The sequence below is a fragment of the Hyperolius riggenbachi genome, chromosome 11 (genome assembly GCF_040937935.1).
Source record: "Hyperolius riggenbachi isolate aHypRig1 chromosome 11, aHypRig1.pri, whole genome shotgun sequence".
Lineage (NCBI taxonomy): Eukaryota > Metazoa > Chordata > Amphibia > Anura > Hyperoliidae > Hyperolius > Hyperolius riggenbachi.
The window spans coordinates 254,696,346-254,713,845 of record NC_090656.1 but is presented as its reverse complement, the minus strand read 5'-3'; the positions used below and the strand labels follow the sequence as shown (position 1 = coordinate 254,713,845).

At 45.0% G+C, this 17,500-nt stretch overlaps 1 protein-coding gene across 8 annotated transcripts in view; it reads right to left on the bottom strand.

The window, feature by feature from the left end:
* PHF21A (PHD finger protein 21A) overlaps positions 1-17,500 on the bottom strand; it is a 253,630-nt gene that overhangs the window by 145,059 nt on the left and 91,071 nt on the right. For all 8 annotated transcript variants that reach the window (XM_068260848.1, XM_068260849.1, XM_068260852.1 and 5 more), the window contains exon 2: positions 13,376-13,515. In XM_068260848.1, the coding sequence (XP_068116949.1) occupies positions 13,376-13,429 (54 nt within the window). In that variant the 5' untranslated portion in view covers positions 13,430-13,515. The remainder of the gene's footprint in view (positions 1-13,375; positions 13,516-17,500) is intronic.

Genomic DNA, 17,500 nt, shown 5'->3' with positions numbered 1-17,500 from the left:
AAGAATAAAGTTGTTAGATGGTTTGTACTGAACGTTTCTGTGCAGAAGGCGTTGTTGTAGAACGCACCCCCTGGCCCGGCCACCCCAGCAGGCAAGCAGGTGAAAGGAAAAGGTCAATGAATTCCGTGCTGCTTCTCCCCAGCCATTTACATAGTTTAGTGCTACTGTTCCACCAGCCTGGTAATGTAAAATCTTTTATCCAGAGAGGAGAATGCTGCAGAAAGAGGCTCCTTGTGTTGTAAATTACACACCTGTCATCTGGGAGAAAGCTGTCAATTCCCCAAACCAGGGAGAGTAAATAACATGGCTTATAATCACTCCAAATGGCACATAAAATCATTCCTGACTCACGTATGAGGTCAGAGCTCCCAAGCAAAGCAGAATTCCTCCTCTGCAAATGCCTTTTAACTTTACACTTGCAAATCCACACATTGTTTACTGGCACTGCCAGGACATTGTGCAGATTTTTATGTGTTTTTTTAGAGCAATAAATTGCATAAAAAGGTTGCTCTATCAAGTTAAAAAGAAAGAAAAGTGCCCCCCCCCCCTCCCCAAATTATTAGAGATTGAAAAAAACATTTAAAGGGATACTGTAGGGGGGTCGGGGGAAAATGAGCTGAACTTACCCGGGGCTTCTAATGGTCCCCCGCAGACATCCTGTGTTGGCGCAGCCACTCCCCAATGCTCCGGCCCCGCCTCCAGTTCACTTCTGGAATTTCAGACTTTAAAGTCTGAAAACCACTGCGCCTGCGTTGCCGTGTCCTCGCTCCCGATTATGTCATCAAGAGCGCACAGCGCAGGCCCAGTATGGTCTGTGTTTGCGCAGTACGCTCCTGGTGACATCAGCGGGATTGAGGACACGGCAACGCAGGCGCAGTGGTTTTCTGACTTTAAAGTCTGAAATTCCAGAAGTGAACCGGAGGCGGAGCCGGAGCATTGGGGAGTGGCTGCGCGGGCACAGGATGTCTGCGGGGGACCATTAGAAGCCCCGGGTAAGTTCAGCTCATTTTCCCCCGACCCCCTACAGTATCCATTTAAGGGCTAGGAGCCACTAGAAGATGCGAATCACAATTGTGTTTTTGGATCAATTTCAGGAGATTTTGAATTTAATGCTCGCGGTTGTACAGTGTTTGCAATTTCCTTTCCTTTTTTTTTTTTTAGAAGATATTGCTTTGTACAGCGATTAAAGAGGGATTTTGCTGCAACCCTTTACTTTCTATCGAAGTGCAAACACTCCAAAATTGCTGCAGGACCCACGATTGCGATTTGGGGAAAATCACAATCACTCCTGTGGGGAAAAAAAAAAAAAGTTAAAAGGATACCCAAAGTGACATGTGACAGACAAGAGGCGCTTATCGTGACCTTGAGACTGTACTCCTATTTTTTATTGCCTGAGGAAGCGGAATATACCTGTGAAACGCGTTGCATAAAACCCTGGAGTGTACCAATAAATGTGATTGTTTTGAATACACAGTTTTTGTGTCTGCTTGCAGGGGGTAAGTCCACCACTGCCTCCTAAGCAATTTTAAAAATTGATTTTGTCCTGTTGGCGCCTCTGTTCTTCATTACGTTATAATTGATATCCACCCCTGGTGGAGGGGGAAACCCCTTTCTTTCTCCTGTCTACAGAGAGCGACTTCTTAATCCTAAGTGAGGACCGGCTAATCTCCTCACCTGCCTGTACAGTGGTTACTTGGAGGCAACCCTGGTTTTTGAGTATATATTATACTCGTTTCATTTACCCAATTCTCAATACTTACTACACTATATTGGGCTCTCTGTTCTCTTTTTACATGTGACATAATGAGATAGACATGGGTATGTACAGTGCCAAGCACACAAATAACTATGCTGTGTTCCTTTTTTTCTTTCTCTGCCTGAAAGAGTTAAATATCAGGTATGTAAGTGGCTGACTCAGTCCTGACTCAGACAGGAAGTGACTACAGCGTGACCCTCACTGATAAGAAATTCCCCTTTTGATCTCTTTCTTGCTCTCAGAAGCCATTTTCTGCTAGGAAAGTGTTTTATAGTTGGAATTTCTCTTCAGTGAGGGTCACACTGTAGTCACTTCCTGTCTGAGTCAGGACTGAGTCAGCCACTTGCATACTTTATATTTAACTCTTTCAGGCAGAGAAAGAAAAAAAGGAACACCGCATAATTATTTGTGTGCTAGGCACTGTACATACCCATGTCTACCTCATCATGTCACTTCGGGTATCCTTTAAAGGAACAGTTCCCAATAAACTGTTCTCCACCTCCATCATGTAGAGAAGGGTTAACCCTTAACTACTGTACCACATTAACCCCTTGTTTCACCTATGCTTGGCCTTAAGATCCGTGAACACCTGTAATGGTTGTCACCCATAGTGATCATATGCAATCCCTAGGCAGAGACAGTTCTCTCATGAAGCAAGGTGAAACATTTGCTTCAGGCGGCAGAGATTACAGGGGTGGCATGTTTGCACTGTGAGGTGGTCATTAGGGAAAAGCAGCTTGTTGTGCTGTGTGAGGAGTGTGACAGTGAGTGAGGAGGAGAGAGGCAGGAGAGCATCATTGGGGAAAAGCAGCTTGTTGTGCTGTGTGAGGAGTGTGACAGTGAGTGAGGAGGGGGGAGGCAGGAGAGCATCATTGGGGAAAAGCAGCTTGTTGTGCTGTGTGAGGAGTCTGACAGTGAGTGAGGAGGAGGGAGGCAGGAGAGCATCATTGGGGAAAAGCAGCTTGTTGTGCTGTGTGAGGAGTCTGATAGTGAGTGAGGAGAGGGGAGGCAGGAGAGCATCATTGGGGAAAAGCAGCTTGTTGTGCTGTGTGAGGAGTCTGACAGTGAGTCAGGTGGGGAAGGCAGGAGAGAATCATTGGGGAAAAGCAGCTTGTTGTGCTGTGTGACAGTGAGTGAGGAGGGGGGAGGCAGGAGAGCAGCATTGGGGAAAAGCAGCTTGTTGTGCTGTGTGAGAAGTCTGACAGTGAGTGAGGAGGGGGAGGCAGGAGAGCAGCACTGGGGAAAAGCAGCTTGTTGTGCTGTGTGAGGAGTCTGACAGTGAGGGGGGAGGGGGAGGCAGGAGAGCAGCATTGGGGAAAAGCAGCTTGTTGTGCTGTGTGAGGAGTCTGACAGTGAGTGAGGAGGAAGGAGGCTGGAGTACAGCAGTGTTTCATTGGACTTGCACAGCAGAAGGGAGGAGGTAACACTGCTGTCCCGAGTGAGGAATGGAGGACGGACAACTGGCTGAGGGAGAGCCGTTTGTTTGTCACAGACTCGCGGCCAGTGTGTTATTGTGTCGAGCTGCAGAATGTCATGTTTGAAGTTGTCACATATGACACCTTGCTGACTGAGAACATTAAATGACAGAGAGTAAATTGTGCTGTGCGATCATTCCAAACCGTGGCATAGCAAGAAGTCTAGAACCGGCCCTGTCCCTAGGGCGACAGTTTGGGAGCCTAGATGCATCGCTGTGCTGTTGCCTAGCAATGCATCTATAAAGCACTGGGGGTCCCAAACATTGCGCCCTATCGATCACATGCAATCGCTACAAACGCACAGGCTTGTGATAATGATACACTACATGCCCAACTAGCCATGAAATATGGCATATGTGGCATCATTTAACTAGGATGAGCCAAATAATATATTAAAAGCTACTTTATAATGTTGGCACCTGTCATGTGAAAATTGTAATTTCTGAATGTAGGCCTATTTTTCCCCTGTAAAATACCTACAAAATTTAACAGTCCTTGGAAAGAAATATTACCCAACGAAAGCCTAGATTATCTTGAAAAAAAAAATATCTGTATTACTTTGGTGGCATAAGTAATAAAAAGTTATTGCTTTATCAATAGTAACAGCTGAATTGCCAAAGTTTTCAAGAATCTTAAAGCGGACCCAAACCAAACTTTTTTAATTCAAAATATTTAGTTGCAGCACTCTGACACATACAAAGATAAATAAACACTCTTTCAAGCCTATGAGCATTTCAGTGCATGCTTTTCACCCTTCTCTTTCCATAACTAGGGCTATACAGGAGGCAGCCATTACTTCTGAGCTTAGTAGGAGGTTTTAGATGATGGGTGTGTTTGTCATCAGCTACCCTCCCTCACAGGGGCGTCGTCTATGTGAAATCTCACACAAGCTGAGATCACCTCCCCTGTGACATCATCAGTAGCAGCCTGTGTTTTGTTTTTGTTTTTTATCCCCTCCACCAGTTTGCTGGAAAAATCCCGGCAATATATAAGGAAGGGAGGGGTTCCTCCAATAAACGTAAAATATTTTATATTTGTCATCATGCAGCTGAAAAAAGGCTGCTATTTATCATTATAATTTAGAAAATATATTTTATTTCTGAAATCTTGTATTTTTTATTTGGGTCCCACTTTAAGGGGTAAATTACTAAAGTAATAGAAAATGGATAACCACGAACAAATTATTTCATGTTGCACCCTCCCTCATTTTCACATGGCAAGTGCCACAGTTGTAAAACAACTTAAAGAACATTAATTGGCTGGTCCTGATTAAAATCATACTGTACATGCCATATTTAATCACTAGTTGGGCATGTAGCTTACCACTATTGCCAGCCTGTGCACCTGTAGCGACTGGATAAGATTGCTATGGCACAGTTTGCGGCCCGCAATGTATCGGAACGACAGGGGAACAGACGTGCAGGAGCGCAGGTGCACAAGTGGCAGGATTAAGTGCCTCTCACGTCCTGGAAAAGTTAACAGGAAGTGGTTAGAGAGGAAGAAAATTTTTTTTTTATATATCTATCTATCATAGAGACTAACATCTCTCTGACTATCCCTAAAGACGTAGTGTGCCGATGCACTTTAAGAAGTTCATTTACAGTACTATAAGTTGTCACTGTAAAAGTATTCTAATAGCCATATCCCGCTTGTTTCTATGAGGGCTCTTTCACACCAGAGCCCTTTTTCAGCGTTTTAACGCAAAATCTATACTTTGCGTTAACCAAAGTAAAAGGAAAGTCCATACCTTTCATTTTACCGTTCACACCCGACGCTGCGTTTTGATGCGTTGCGGTACGACGCACCCAGGCGCATTTTATCGTCAGGGAATCAGCGTTTTCCCATTGGGTTAATTACTACCGCTGCGAGAACATCGCACCGCAGATTCCCAACGAAACGCCGCAGCCTATTCAACGCGTGCAGGAACCGGCTCCTGCACGCGTTGTCTAATGTGAAAGAGGCCTTAGTGTCTGGCCGCGGCAGCCCAGTATGACGGAGGTTAGTGGGGCCTGGCACTGAGGACAATACAGGAGAGCCAATCAGCACGGCCACTCCGCACAGGACTTTCCAGGAAGTTACAGCCAGCATGTTGAATGCGATGCTTTGGACAGACACCAGAACAGATATAAACAGATAGGCTGGCATAAAGAGGTCTGCGCTCCTTCCCCGAATGTTGCTAAGCTCAGATTAACCCACATTTATTATATTTATATCTTAAAACTGTTCTGTAGAGTGTAAAAAAAACAAAAAAAAAAAGGAAAAATCCCCTGGGGCTTCTATTGGCCCCCTGCAGCGGTCATGTCCCGCACTGTTCTTCTACGATCTTCCGTTCCCCGCCGAGGGCACCGGTCAATTATTCGTCTGAGAAGACAAATAGTGCGTGCTCCCGCTCGCGTCTCTGGGAGCTTACTGCGCAGTATGAGGTTTTCTCGTACTGCGCAGTAAGCTCCCGGAGACGCGAGCGGAAGGGAGCCATGGCTACGCAGCCACAGTCTCGCTAAAGGAATAATTAGACCGGGAGCGGCGGCGGGGAACGGAGGATCGGAGGAGGACGGCGCGGGACATGACAGCTACAGAGGGCCGATAGAAGCCCCAGGTAAGTGTCTTTTTTTTAACACTCCACAGAACCCCTTCAAGGAAGTTCTTCTGAGAGTTATTCATGTTTTGTTTTACACATACAGCTTTAATCACAGGGCTGCATTGCCAGGAAACTGCTCACATATTCCTGCAGCCTCTTCCCAATACAATCCATAAACTCTAAGGGCTGGAACCCACAAGAGAGTTTTTTTGAGCATTTTGGCAGCGCTGCGATACGCTAGCAGTTTGCCAAAACGCTCAGCTGATGTTAATGGATGGGGCAACTTCCACAGGAGCGTTTGCGTTTCTCAGAAACGCAAACGCAGGACCTGCAGCATTTTGGGAGCGTTAGCGCTTCAATGTAAAGTATTGAAACGTTAGCAGAAACGCTCAGCAAAACCTAAACTGAGCGGTTTTGCTAGCGTTTTGCGGTTCAGCACACTAACAAAATTAAAAATAATTCACAGGACCAATCGGGATAAAAACGCGAAACGCAAAACGCTACACAACCGCTGAGCAAAAAAATACACTGTTGCAAAACGCGACCGAAAACTTGCATGAATCCACTTGCAAACCGCTCATGCAAAACGCTAGCGGTTGCGTTTTCGGATTTCAGTGGGTTCCAGGCCTAACAGAAGAGTCACAGTTCTACCTCAATGTTATTGGGGCAAATAGGAATATCGTTTTGCCTTCTTAAAAACAGAAGGTATTTGCTATAATTAAGTTTAAGGATTCATCTTGGGGGAAAAAAAAAAAAAAAAAAAAAAAAGTTTAACTCGCCTGGGGCTTCCTCCGGCAACTAGAAGTCTGTTGAGCCCCTCGCCGTAGTTCCGTTCCGAGCCAAGCCTCCCCTACGGAACACTCTGTGCCGCTCAATTCTCTCTGAACTGTGCAAGAGCAGATTGCTCCTGGCAACTGGAGCGCTATTATGAGAGATGTGTGGCATGCATGGGCAGAGAATCCCAGCCCGGCCGCCATCTTCCAGAAGGGAAAGCGGAGGCCTGGCTCGATGTGGAGCTACGGTGTGGGACCCAACAGACTTCTAGGGGCTGGAAAAAGTCCCAGGTAAGTTAACCCCCCCCCAGATGTATCCTTTACATTAGGCCTGAATGATAAATCGTTTCAGGATCGAAATCACGATCACGGAAATGGCGATTCCGTGATAGTCATGGTGGCGATTTTGATCCCCCTCTGTGGGAAGTATATCAGTCCCCTCTCCCGCTGTGCGCAGCTCGTCGCACCGTCCAGCGGCGGCTCAGCGGGTGTTACTCGCGGCGATGGAGGCGGCTCACTCTCTCCCCTGTGCACAGCAGCCTATCAGCGGAGCGGGCAGCAGACTCCGCCCGCAGGCTCTCAATTGGCTCACTCCTCCCAGCTCCTTCATGTCATTGGCTGGGAGGATAGCAGACTCCGCCCACAGGCTCTCAATCTCGCGCGGCTCACTCCTCCTGCCATCAATTCAGGTTTACATCTTGTGCTATTGCCGTGGCTTTGGCTGGTGTAAGTAGATTTCTAACAGAAGGCTGAAAGCATCACAAGCAGTATTTGTGTGTCAAGATTTTATGATCATTGGCTATAATTTTAGTTTTACTTGTCATTTGAAAAACCGTCAGTGCATGTTTGCAATTGTTACTGTGCACATTGTGAATTTAGCGATAAAGCTTGATTTAAAAAAAATCGTGAATAAAATCGATATCGCAATTTGACAGAAATCGTGCGATTCAATCTTTTCCTAAAATCGTTCAGGTCTACTTTACATCCTTTACAATTGGGGGTCAGTATAATAATGAATTCATTAATAAAAAGCACTGTGATAAGGAACATAATGAGAGGCACCCAGGCACTGTAATAGAGGGTAGTGAAATAAACAATCTCACCTAATTTTAAAGAGGTACAGACTAAACAGCAAGCTCATGGTGACCCAGAACTCATTGGAGTGTGTGAGGAGCTACAATGGTCCTAAATGCCCCCTTTCTAAATCGCTAAGAAAGACAAAAACGTTTGCTTTCTTAAAACAGAAAGAATGTGCGATAATTCAGGTTGGAGTGAGCTTGAGATGTCTCCCAGAGCATCACTGCTGAATATATGCAAATGTTATGGTTAATTTTCACTCCAACCTGAATTATCGCAAATTCTTTCTGTTTTAAGAAAGCAAACTTTTGTTCATTTTAAAGACCATGCCTACTGCAAAATATATGTAGGGGTTCCTAGAGATCAAAAAATTGTTTGCAAGGGCTTCTTGAGTTATTTGATTTCCTAAAAGTTATTTGCAAATTTCCTCTGGGGTAAAAAGGTTGAGAAAGGCTGCACTAGACAGTACCAGTGTAGGTCTTACTTGCATCAAAACAGAATGTTAACTTAGAATAAAACCCAGAATTTCTTCTTTGCTGTAAAACATTATTTACAGCATATTATATACTACCACCATTATTTTTTTTTTTACTAGAACATCATTCAAAAGGTTAAACACAGGACTTAAAAGCTCCCTGCCGGGAAAGCTGGATGCATCCCAACTGGATATAAGGTTATGTTATCTTGTATTTAATTGTATCAAGTGAGGAATGTAAACACTTCTCTGTCTGTGTTCAGAAGAGTCTGCAGTGTCAGACAGTCAGTCAAAGTACAGTATTTCTGCTTATATTTCAAGATGAAAAAAACTGTTACGAATAAAATGCAATGGCAGCTCTCAGTGCAAAAAAAGTGTACTTTGGGAACTTGTAATTTCTAAATAAATAATATTTATGCACAAAAGCAAATATGATAACCCTATGGCATATACAAAGTAGGAAATACATGTTTTTTATTGAATAATATGTCAGGGTTTTATACTGCTTTAAAGCGGTATAAAACCCTGACATAATATTCAATAAAAACACATTTTCCTACTTTTTATACGGTTAGCATATTTGCTTTTGTGCAGAAGTATTATTCATTTAGAAATGATACGTTTCTAAAGTACACTTATTTTACTCTGAGAGCTGACTTTGCATTATATTTATAACTGCTTTATTCATCCTCTAACTGAATCAGAAAGCATCAGAAAGCATTTATGCTTGTCTGACTTTGTTCAGAGGACCCGGCAGTGTGAGAGAAGGCTTTGTTTACATTTCTCACTTGATACAATTAAACACAAGATAACATTATGTAAAGTTCGGAAGTGGCCAACCATTTGAATGCAGTTCTAGTAAAAAAAAAATGCTGGTTGTATATAATATGCTGTAAATAATCTATTAGAGCAAAGTAGAAATGCAGGGTTTCATTCCGCTTTAAGTATTTAAGAGTTTTATGAGAGTCTCTTTAACCTCCTTGGCGGTAACCCCGTGTGTGACACGGGGTAAGCCGCCGGAGGGTGCCGCTCAGGCCCTGCTGGGCCGATTTTCATAATTTTTGTTTTGCTGGACGCAGCTAGCACTTTGCTAGCTGCGCCAGCACTCTGATCGCCGCCGGCCCCTGCCCGATCGCCGCTATCTGCTGCGGCGCGGGCCCCCCCCCCCCTCCAGCGCTGCCTGGCCAATCAGTGCCAGGCAGCGCCGAGGGGTGGCCCGGGACTCCCAATGACGTCCCGACGTCAGTGACGTCATCCCGCCCCGTCGCCATGGCGACGGGGGAAGCCCTCCAGGAAATCCCGTTCTATGAACGGGATTTCCTGATCGGAGAACGCCGAAGGCGATCGAAGCGGGCGGGGGGATGCCGCTCAGCAGCGGCTATCATGTAGCGAGCCCTCGGCTCGCTACATGATTAAAAAAAAAAAAAATTTTAAAAACTGCTGCGCTCCATCCTGGCGGTATTTTTCATACCGCCAAGGAGGTTAAAAAAAACTTTAAAAAGGACAATTGAAGTGAGAGATATGGAGGCTGCCATATTTATTTCCTTTTATAGAAATGTAGATTGCCTGGCTGTCCCGCTGATCCTCTGCCTCTAACACTTTTAGCCACAGCCCCTGAACAAGCATGCAGGTCAGGTGCTCTGACTGAAGTGGGTCTGGATACTTCCATGCTTGTTTCAGCTGTGTGATTCAGACACTGCAATTAAAGAGACTCTGAAGCCTCTGTAAAAATCAGTTTTTATCTTTTATTTAGTTTAAGGATCATTGCCAGACCTAAAACACCGCTATCCCGCGGCCGAACATGGGTTTTATCACCCTCAAATCCTAGGGCAAAAATTCCACAACTTTCCTGGTTGTGGATTTTGCTGCCCAGGGAGGCAGAGCTTTGTGCTGTAGCTCTGCCCCCATTCGCGTCAATCCAACCTGGATCTCCGCCTCTCCCCCGCCCCTCTCAGTGAAAGAAGACAGAGATGCAAGGAATGAAGCGAGGAGAGGCAGAGCTACTGCAGAAAGCTCCGCCTCTACCAGGAAATGCTCCCCCATCTTTGCCCTGGGTATTTGAGGGTGATAAAAAGCTCGTTAGGCCGCGGTAATGCGGCGTTTTAGGTCTGACAAGGATCCTTAGTCTAAATATGAGGTAAAAACTGATTTTTAAAACGGCTTTAGACTCTCATTAAATATATATATTTAATCTGTTGGCAGTGTGTAGCATGGGCTGGCACACTGACATCAGCTTCACATATCTGTGTAAGTTACATTTACTAGAATAGCACAGAAGCCTAGCAAATGTGCTCCTTGGCCATTTAGTGTACAATCAGGGTGCAGTAACTGCTTTCCCCCTCCAGATGTCAGTGTTGCAGTTGCTGTCAGAAGACACTATCCGCATGATGAAACAGTTCAGCAACTTCTCTGCCTTGCACAAAGTGCTTTAAAAAAAAAAAAAAGAACTTTTAATTGTGGCCAACTGGCCATAGCTGCTCTCCCTTTAATCTAGAACGGTTTTTAAAGTGTACCAGAGATTACTTATGTTAAAAGTTTTGTACATACCTGGGGCTTCCTCCAGCCCCCTCCGCTCAGATTGCTCCCGCGCCATCGTCCTCAGTCTTCTGTATTGCCGGTAACGGGTCCCGTAACTTCTGCCAGTCTGTGGAAGAGAAGTGCGCCCTCTACACATCTCTCAGAGTTATTAAAGTTATTAAATTTTGAACTCAATTAGTCTCTGGTTTCTTTAAGCCTGGCAACATTTAATGAGAGACATCCTACATATAGACCTGTGTACTTTCTACATCGTTTTTGATGTTTAACAGTGTTAATTATATTTCAACGATGCTGAGTTATATCACCAAGAAAATCTCTGCCTCCTCTGATGTCAAAATATATACTATTATTATTATGTATTTATATAGCACTGATATCTGCAGCACATTACAGAGTACATAGTCATGTCACTGACTGTCCTCAGAGGAGCTCACAATCTAATCCTACCATAGTCATAGTCTAATGTCCTACCATATTATTATTATGTATTTATACAGCACTTACATATCCTGCAGCACATTACAGAGTACATAGTCATGTCACTGACTGTCCTCAGAGGAGCTCACACTCTAATCCTACCATAGCCATAGTCTAATGTCCTACCATATTATTATTATGTATTTATATAGCACTGACATCTCCTGCAGCACATTACAGAGTACATAGTCATGTCACTGACTGTCCCTCAGAGGAGCTCACACTCTAATCCTGCCATAGCCATAGTCTAATGTCCTACCATATTATTATTATGTATTTATATAGCACTGACATCTCCTGCAGCACATTACAGAGTACTTAGTCATGTCACTGACTGTCCCTCAGAGGAGCTCACACTCTAATCCTACCATAGTCATAGTCTCATGTCCTACCATATTATTATTATGTATTTATATAGCACTGACATCTCCTGCAACACATTACAGAGTACATAGTCATGTCACTGACTGTCCCCAGAGGAACTCACAATCTAATCCTACCATAGTCATAGTCTAATGTCCTACCATATTATTATTATGTATTTATATAGCACTAACATCTTCCACAGTGCTGTACAGAGTACATAGTCATGTCACTGACTATCCTCAGAGGAGCTCACACTCTAATCCTACCATAGTCATAGTCTAATGTCCTACCATATTATTATTATGTATTTATATAGCACTAACATCTTCCACAGTGCTGTACAGAGTACATAGTCATGTCACTGACTGTCCTCAGAGGAGCTCACACTCTAATCCTACCATAGTCATAGTCTAATGTCCTACCATATTATTATTATGTATTTATATAGCACTGACCTCTCCTGCAGCACATTACAGAGTACATAGTCCTGTCACTGACTGTCCCCAGAGGCGCTCACACTCTAATCCTACCATAGTCATAGTCTAATGTCCTACCATATTATTATTATGTATTTATATAGCACTGACATCTCCTGCAGCACATTACAGAGTACATAGTCATGTCACTGACTGTCCTCAGAGAAGCTCACACTCTAATCCTATCATAGTCATAGTCTAATGTCCTACCATATTATTATTATGTATTTATATAGCACTGACATCTCCTGCAGCACATTACAGAGTACATAGTCATGTCACTGACTGTCCTCAGAGGAGCTCACACTCTAATCCTGCCATAGCCATAGTGTAAAGCTCAATACTCATCCGAAAATGGATCAGGAAACCTCACAGCGATGCCTACCGACAAACTAAGTTCTCAGATCCATCGTCTTATCAATGGGACCATCGACAAGGGGAGCCTAAGAATACTGCGCAGCTATGTTCAGGGTCTATGGCTAAAGGTATTAGAGGCAGAGGATCAGCAGGACAGCCAGGCAATGTGGATTGTTTAATAGTAAACAAATATGGCAGCCTCCATATCAATCCCAAGTCAGCCGTCCTTTACAGTTTTTGGACACATGACCCGAAGCAGCCGAATAGAGGCAGTAGAATTTGAATTTCATTATTCTGCGGAGGCGGAGCACACACTGAACTCTCAGAGAAGACGGCACTGTCATGGCCGTCTCTGGTGTGGGAGGCGGTCAGCACCTGGGAAAGAGACTACCATAAGGGGAAGGAGGTTATGATATTGGCTGTGCAGGACTACAGTCATAACTTGCTCTGCACATACTTTGTATTTAATACATTTGGATCGGACTCCTGTGCAGTACATCCAGAAATTTCAAATGGTTCATTCAGAAAGGTCTGGGGGTGTTCAGCAGTGCAGACTAATGCCGTTAATTCAAGTTTAAAGAGGCTCTGTAATGTCTGTAATGACTTATAATAGAATGCAGTGAATTATTCAGGAGACCCACATTTATGTTACATATCCTATATGCATATATTGCTGCATATTGGTATGTAGTCCTGGCCTCCCAGTGATGTCACAGCCTAGGCTATTAAGTTATGTAAAATTCACCTCCTGGAGCATTTTGGGAGACCAAGCATTATTTTCACTGGATTTGGAACTATCAGTACTCTCCGTAAACAAACATTCCGCAGAGATCACCTGACATGACTAAAGAGGTCACCGCCAGTGATGCATTTCAGAATGTAAATCAGGGAGAGGAACGCTTTTGCAATGGGCAAACACTGACTAAATGATGAAATAAAAGAGCAAGGTAAAATATTTAATTTTATTCATTATGTTATTGTGATAACAGGTCCACTTTTGCTAGCACTTTGACAGGAGCGTCGGTACCTGGTGAACTTGAATTTCCACTTTCAGGGCCTCCTGTAGAGACTGCAGCTCCATCCTCCTTTCTCCTGTTGCCCCCCAAGCGCTGCAGCTCTGACACGCAGGACTTCTCACACAAAGGAAACTTCTTCCAGAGTTTACACCTGTGAAGAGACACAATGATCAGTCCACAGAGCAGTTACATAGCAGTTTACATGAGCAGGCTATGGAGGGGTTGTGTGTATGGTCTGTGGTGGGTTAAGGTGAGCCAGCAATACTCACTGAAGCTGCAGGACACACTAATCCCGCCACAACTCAGGCCTGCGCTGCCTGGAGGTCACACATATTACAGTCAGGATTACAACACAACAGCCATTCAGATCAACCAATCACAAACATGGTAGTTCTATGCGCAGTTCACATTACACATTTGTAGAACACCCGGGCCCATATGCAATTCACTTCTTCTCCAAGGTGATATTTTAAAACTTGTTAATAAATTGCCTTTTTAAAGTCATTAGGAACCACTTTATAAAAAAATAAACCAGATACTTACCTAAGGAGAGGCAAGGCTCTGGGGTCCCCTCTCCTCTCCTGGTGCCCGCAGTGCTGCGCTGTACCGGGAGCAGTATTGGACTAAATTGGTCAAATACTGCTCCTTCCGCCTGCGAAGGTGACTTCTGAATGTCTTCGGGAGCCCGAGTACCCCAGGAGATGGGCCGCTCCATACTGCGCACACTATCTATCGCACCTGCGCAGTATGGAGCCGCCTGTCTTCGGGAGCTCGAGTACTCCTGAAGATGGGCCGCTCCATACTGCGCACACTATCGCACCTGCGCAGTATGGAGCCGCCTGTCTTCGGGAGGACTCGGCTCAAAGCCCCCACACAGTGGGAGCTGCTGCTGCAACGAGGACACCAGGAGAGGAGAGGGAAGGCTCATTAACCTCCCTGGTGTTCAATTTTCCCAGGATTTCGGTGCAAAAAGTGATACAATTTTTAAAACTTTTTTTTCCTGTAACTTGCCAAAATGTGTCAAGCAAGGGTCTAATATACAGTGGTGCATTGATGTGTATGAACGTTTAGGGCCCGTTTCCACTATAGCGTTGCGGAATCGCCGGCGAATCACCGCAGGCAAATCGCATGCGGGTGCGATTCCGCATGCGTTTTTTGCCGCGATTTCGCAAGCGATTTCGCATAGGTAAGGCTGTATGCGAATTTAACCATGTCACTGCCTGTGTAAATTAACATCAATACCTATGCGAAATCGCATGCGAAATCGCTGCAAAAAACGCATGGGGAAAACGCATGCGATTTCCCTATTAAATACATTGCGTGCGATTCGCCTGCATTCCACACGCAGGCGAATTCTGAGGACCCTACCATGCAGATTTTTTCTGCACAGAAAAACGTGCGGGGAAACGCGCAAGTGGAAACAGTCCCATCCACTTGTACTGACTGTGCGAATCCGCATGCGGGCAACGCATGCGGATTCGCGATAGTGGAAACGGGCCCTTATACTGTTAACAGCATGTTTTTATGGACGGATATATCTATCCATTCCGCTAGGGAGGTTAAGACCCTGAGGGCCCGTTCACACTTAAAATCGCGGAACGCTGGTCGCTGGCAAACTGCTGCATGCAGCGTGGTTGCGGTTATCGCTAACCGCAACCGCGGCAGTGAGAACACTGCCACTCGCTACATTGTGTAGCGGTTCTTGCAGAACCGCTAGCGGTTTGCCGTGAGCGGGAATCGTGCGATTCCCGCTCAGGTGAGAATGGACCCAGAGCCTTCCCTCTCCTTAGGCAAGTATCTGGTATCTTTATTTTTTTTATAAAGTGGTTCCCAATGACTTTAAGCCACCAGAAAGCAAGAATATACTCAAAATAATCTTGACAGAACTTTTTCACCTACTACTGGAAAGTTACAGTATTTTAAATAGAAGATGAAAAATTATGTCCTAGGAGAAAACGTTAATTGCATAAGGGCGATGGGCCCTTATTTAACCTCTTACATACCAGCAGTCTCTGGACCCTTAAAGTGGACCCAAATTAAAAATACAAGATTTCAGAAATAAAATCTATTTTGTAAATTATAATGATAAAAAGTAGCCTTTCAGCTGCATGATGACAAATATAAAATATTTTACATTTATTGGAGGAACCCCTCCCTTCCTTTCATATTGTCGGGACAGAATCCGGCAGACTGGTGGAGGAGATAAAAAAAACAAAAACAAAACACAGGCTGCTACTGATGATGTCACAGGGGAGGTGACCTCAGCTTGTGTGAGATTTCACATAGACGACGCCCCTATGAGGGAGGGTAGCTGATGACAAACACACCCATGATCTTAAACCTCCTACTAAGCTCAGAAGTAATGGCTGCCACCTGTATAACCCTAGTTATGGAAAGAGAAGTGTGAAAAGCATGCACTGAAATGCTCATAGGCTTGAAGGAGTGTTTATTTATCTTTGTATGTGTCAGAGTGGTGCAACTAAATATTTTGAATTAAAAAAAAAATGTTTGGTTTGGGTCCGCTGGTACCGAAGAATAGCACCACCCCGACGAATCATTGCACATACACACCGCTCCTCAATCCCCGCAGGCAGTCCTCTCTGCCATCTCTGATAGTAGAGCTGTGTGAACAGGCCAGGTGCCACTTTCATTGGTTCCTGATGCTGGGATTAGATCACAGAGTTCTGCGGCAGCGAGAACGCGCGTTGAGAGGAGTGAGGCTGTTAGACTGTACAGCCCTGCGATCTAAGGCAGCACTGTAATGGGGACAGCCATGTCACTCGGTATCTAGAATAGTCATTTCCAAGCCGGCCACGGTATGTCTTTAAACAAGCCCCCTCCTGCAGCCCCCCGGCTGGTTATTGTGCTGTGCCTGTCCACCCCATACATGCCCCTACTGCCCTGCTGTGTTTGGCTGCGGCACCATGTCAGTCTGCCCCGCTGTGATGGGCTGTGACACTAATTCGGATGGTGTCCAGGCCAGAGAGATGGCATGCAGCATGTGCCCCGAGTTCACTGATAAGGTGTGAAAAAAATCACCTGATGAGCACATAGCCACCCTGCCCACCTCCTCCTGCTGCTGCTTAGAGATCATCTTTTTGAGGCCAAAACTGTAATATAAGATGCTGATGCAGTTGCAGTAGCTGCAGTACTGGCCACAGAGAGTTGACCTAGTGCCAGAAGGAGGGGGAAGAGAGAGTTCTCTGGTGATCTGTGCTGACAGGGAAAGACTGTCTTTTCCCTCCCTCTAACCCCTAACAGACTACCTGATGTAAGGGATGATGGGATAGAGGGAAGAGTCTGGGGAGCTTTTAGTCCAATAAAATGGTGCATTCATTGCAACAGGAAATGGAGCTACAGGAGCCAGCCAGCAAGGGAATACATTTATTGCAAAAAGTACACACCTGCAACGTACAACACATTGTGCATTGTCAATTAATGCAAATGCATAATGATATGCAAGAAAATTGGAGGGCTTTACCCTCAATTTAGATGTGAGTGAGAGTGAGAGTGAGAGTGAGAGTGAGAGTGAGAGTGAGAGTGAGAGTGAGAGTGAGAGTGAGAGTGAGAGTGAGAGTGAGAGTGAGAGTGAGAGTGAGAGTGAGAGTGAGAGAGTGAGAGAGTGAGAGAGTGAGAGAGTGAGAGAGTGAGAGAGTGAGAGAGTGAGAGAGTGAGAGAGTGAGAGAGTGAGAGAGTGAGAGAGTGAGAGAGTGAGAGTGAGAGTGTGAGAGAGAGAGTGTGTGTGTGTGTGTGTGTGTGTGTGTGTGTGGTGTGTGTGTGTGTGTGTGTGTGTGTGTGAGAGTGAGTGAGTGAGTGAGTGAGTGAGTGAGTGAGTGAGTGAGTGATGTGAGTGAGTGTGAGTGATTGTGAGTGAGTGTGAGAGAGAGAGAGAGAGAGAGAGAGTGTGTGTGTGTGTGTGTGAGTGAGTGAGTGAGTGAGTGTGTGTGTGTGTGTGAGAGAGTGAGAGAGTGAGAGAGTGTGAGAGTGAGAGTGAGAGTGAGAGTGAGAGTGAGAGTGAGAGAGGAGAGAGTGAGAGAGAGTGAGAGAGAGTGAGAGAGAGTGAGAGAGTGAGTGAGTGAGTGAGTGAGTGAGTGTTGAGTGAGTGAGAGTGAGAGTGAGAGGTGTGTGTGTGTGTG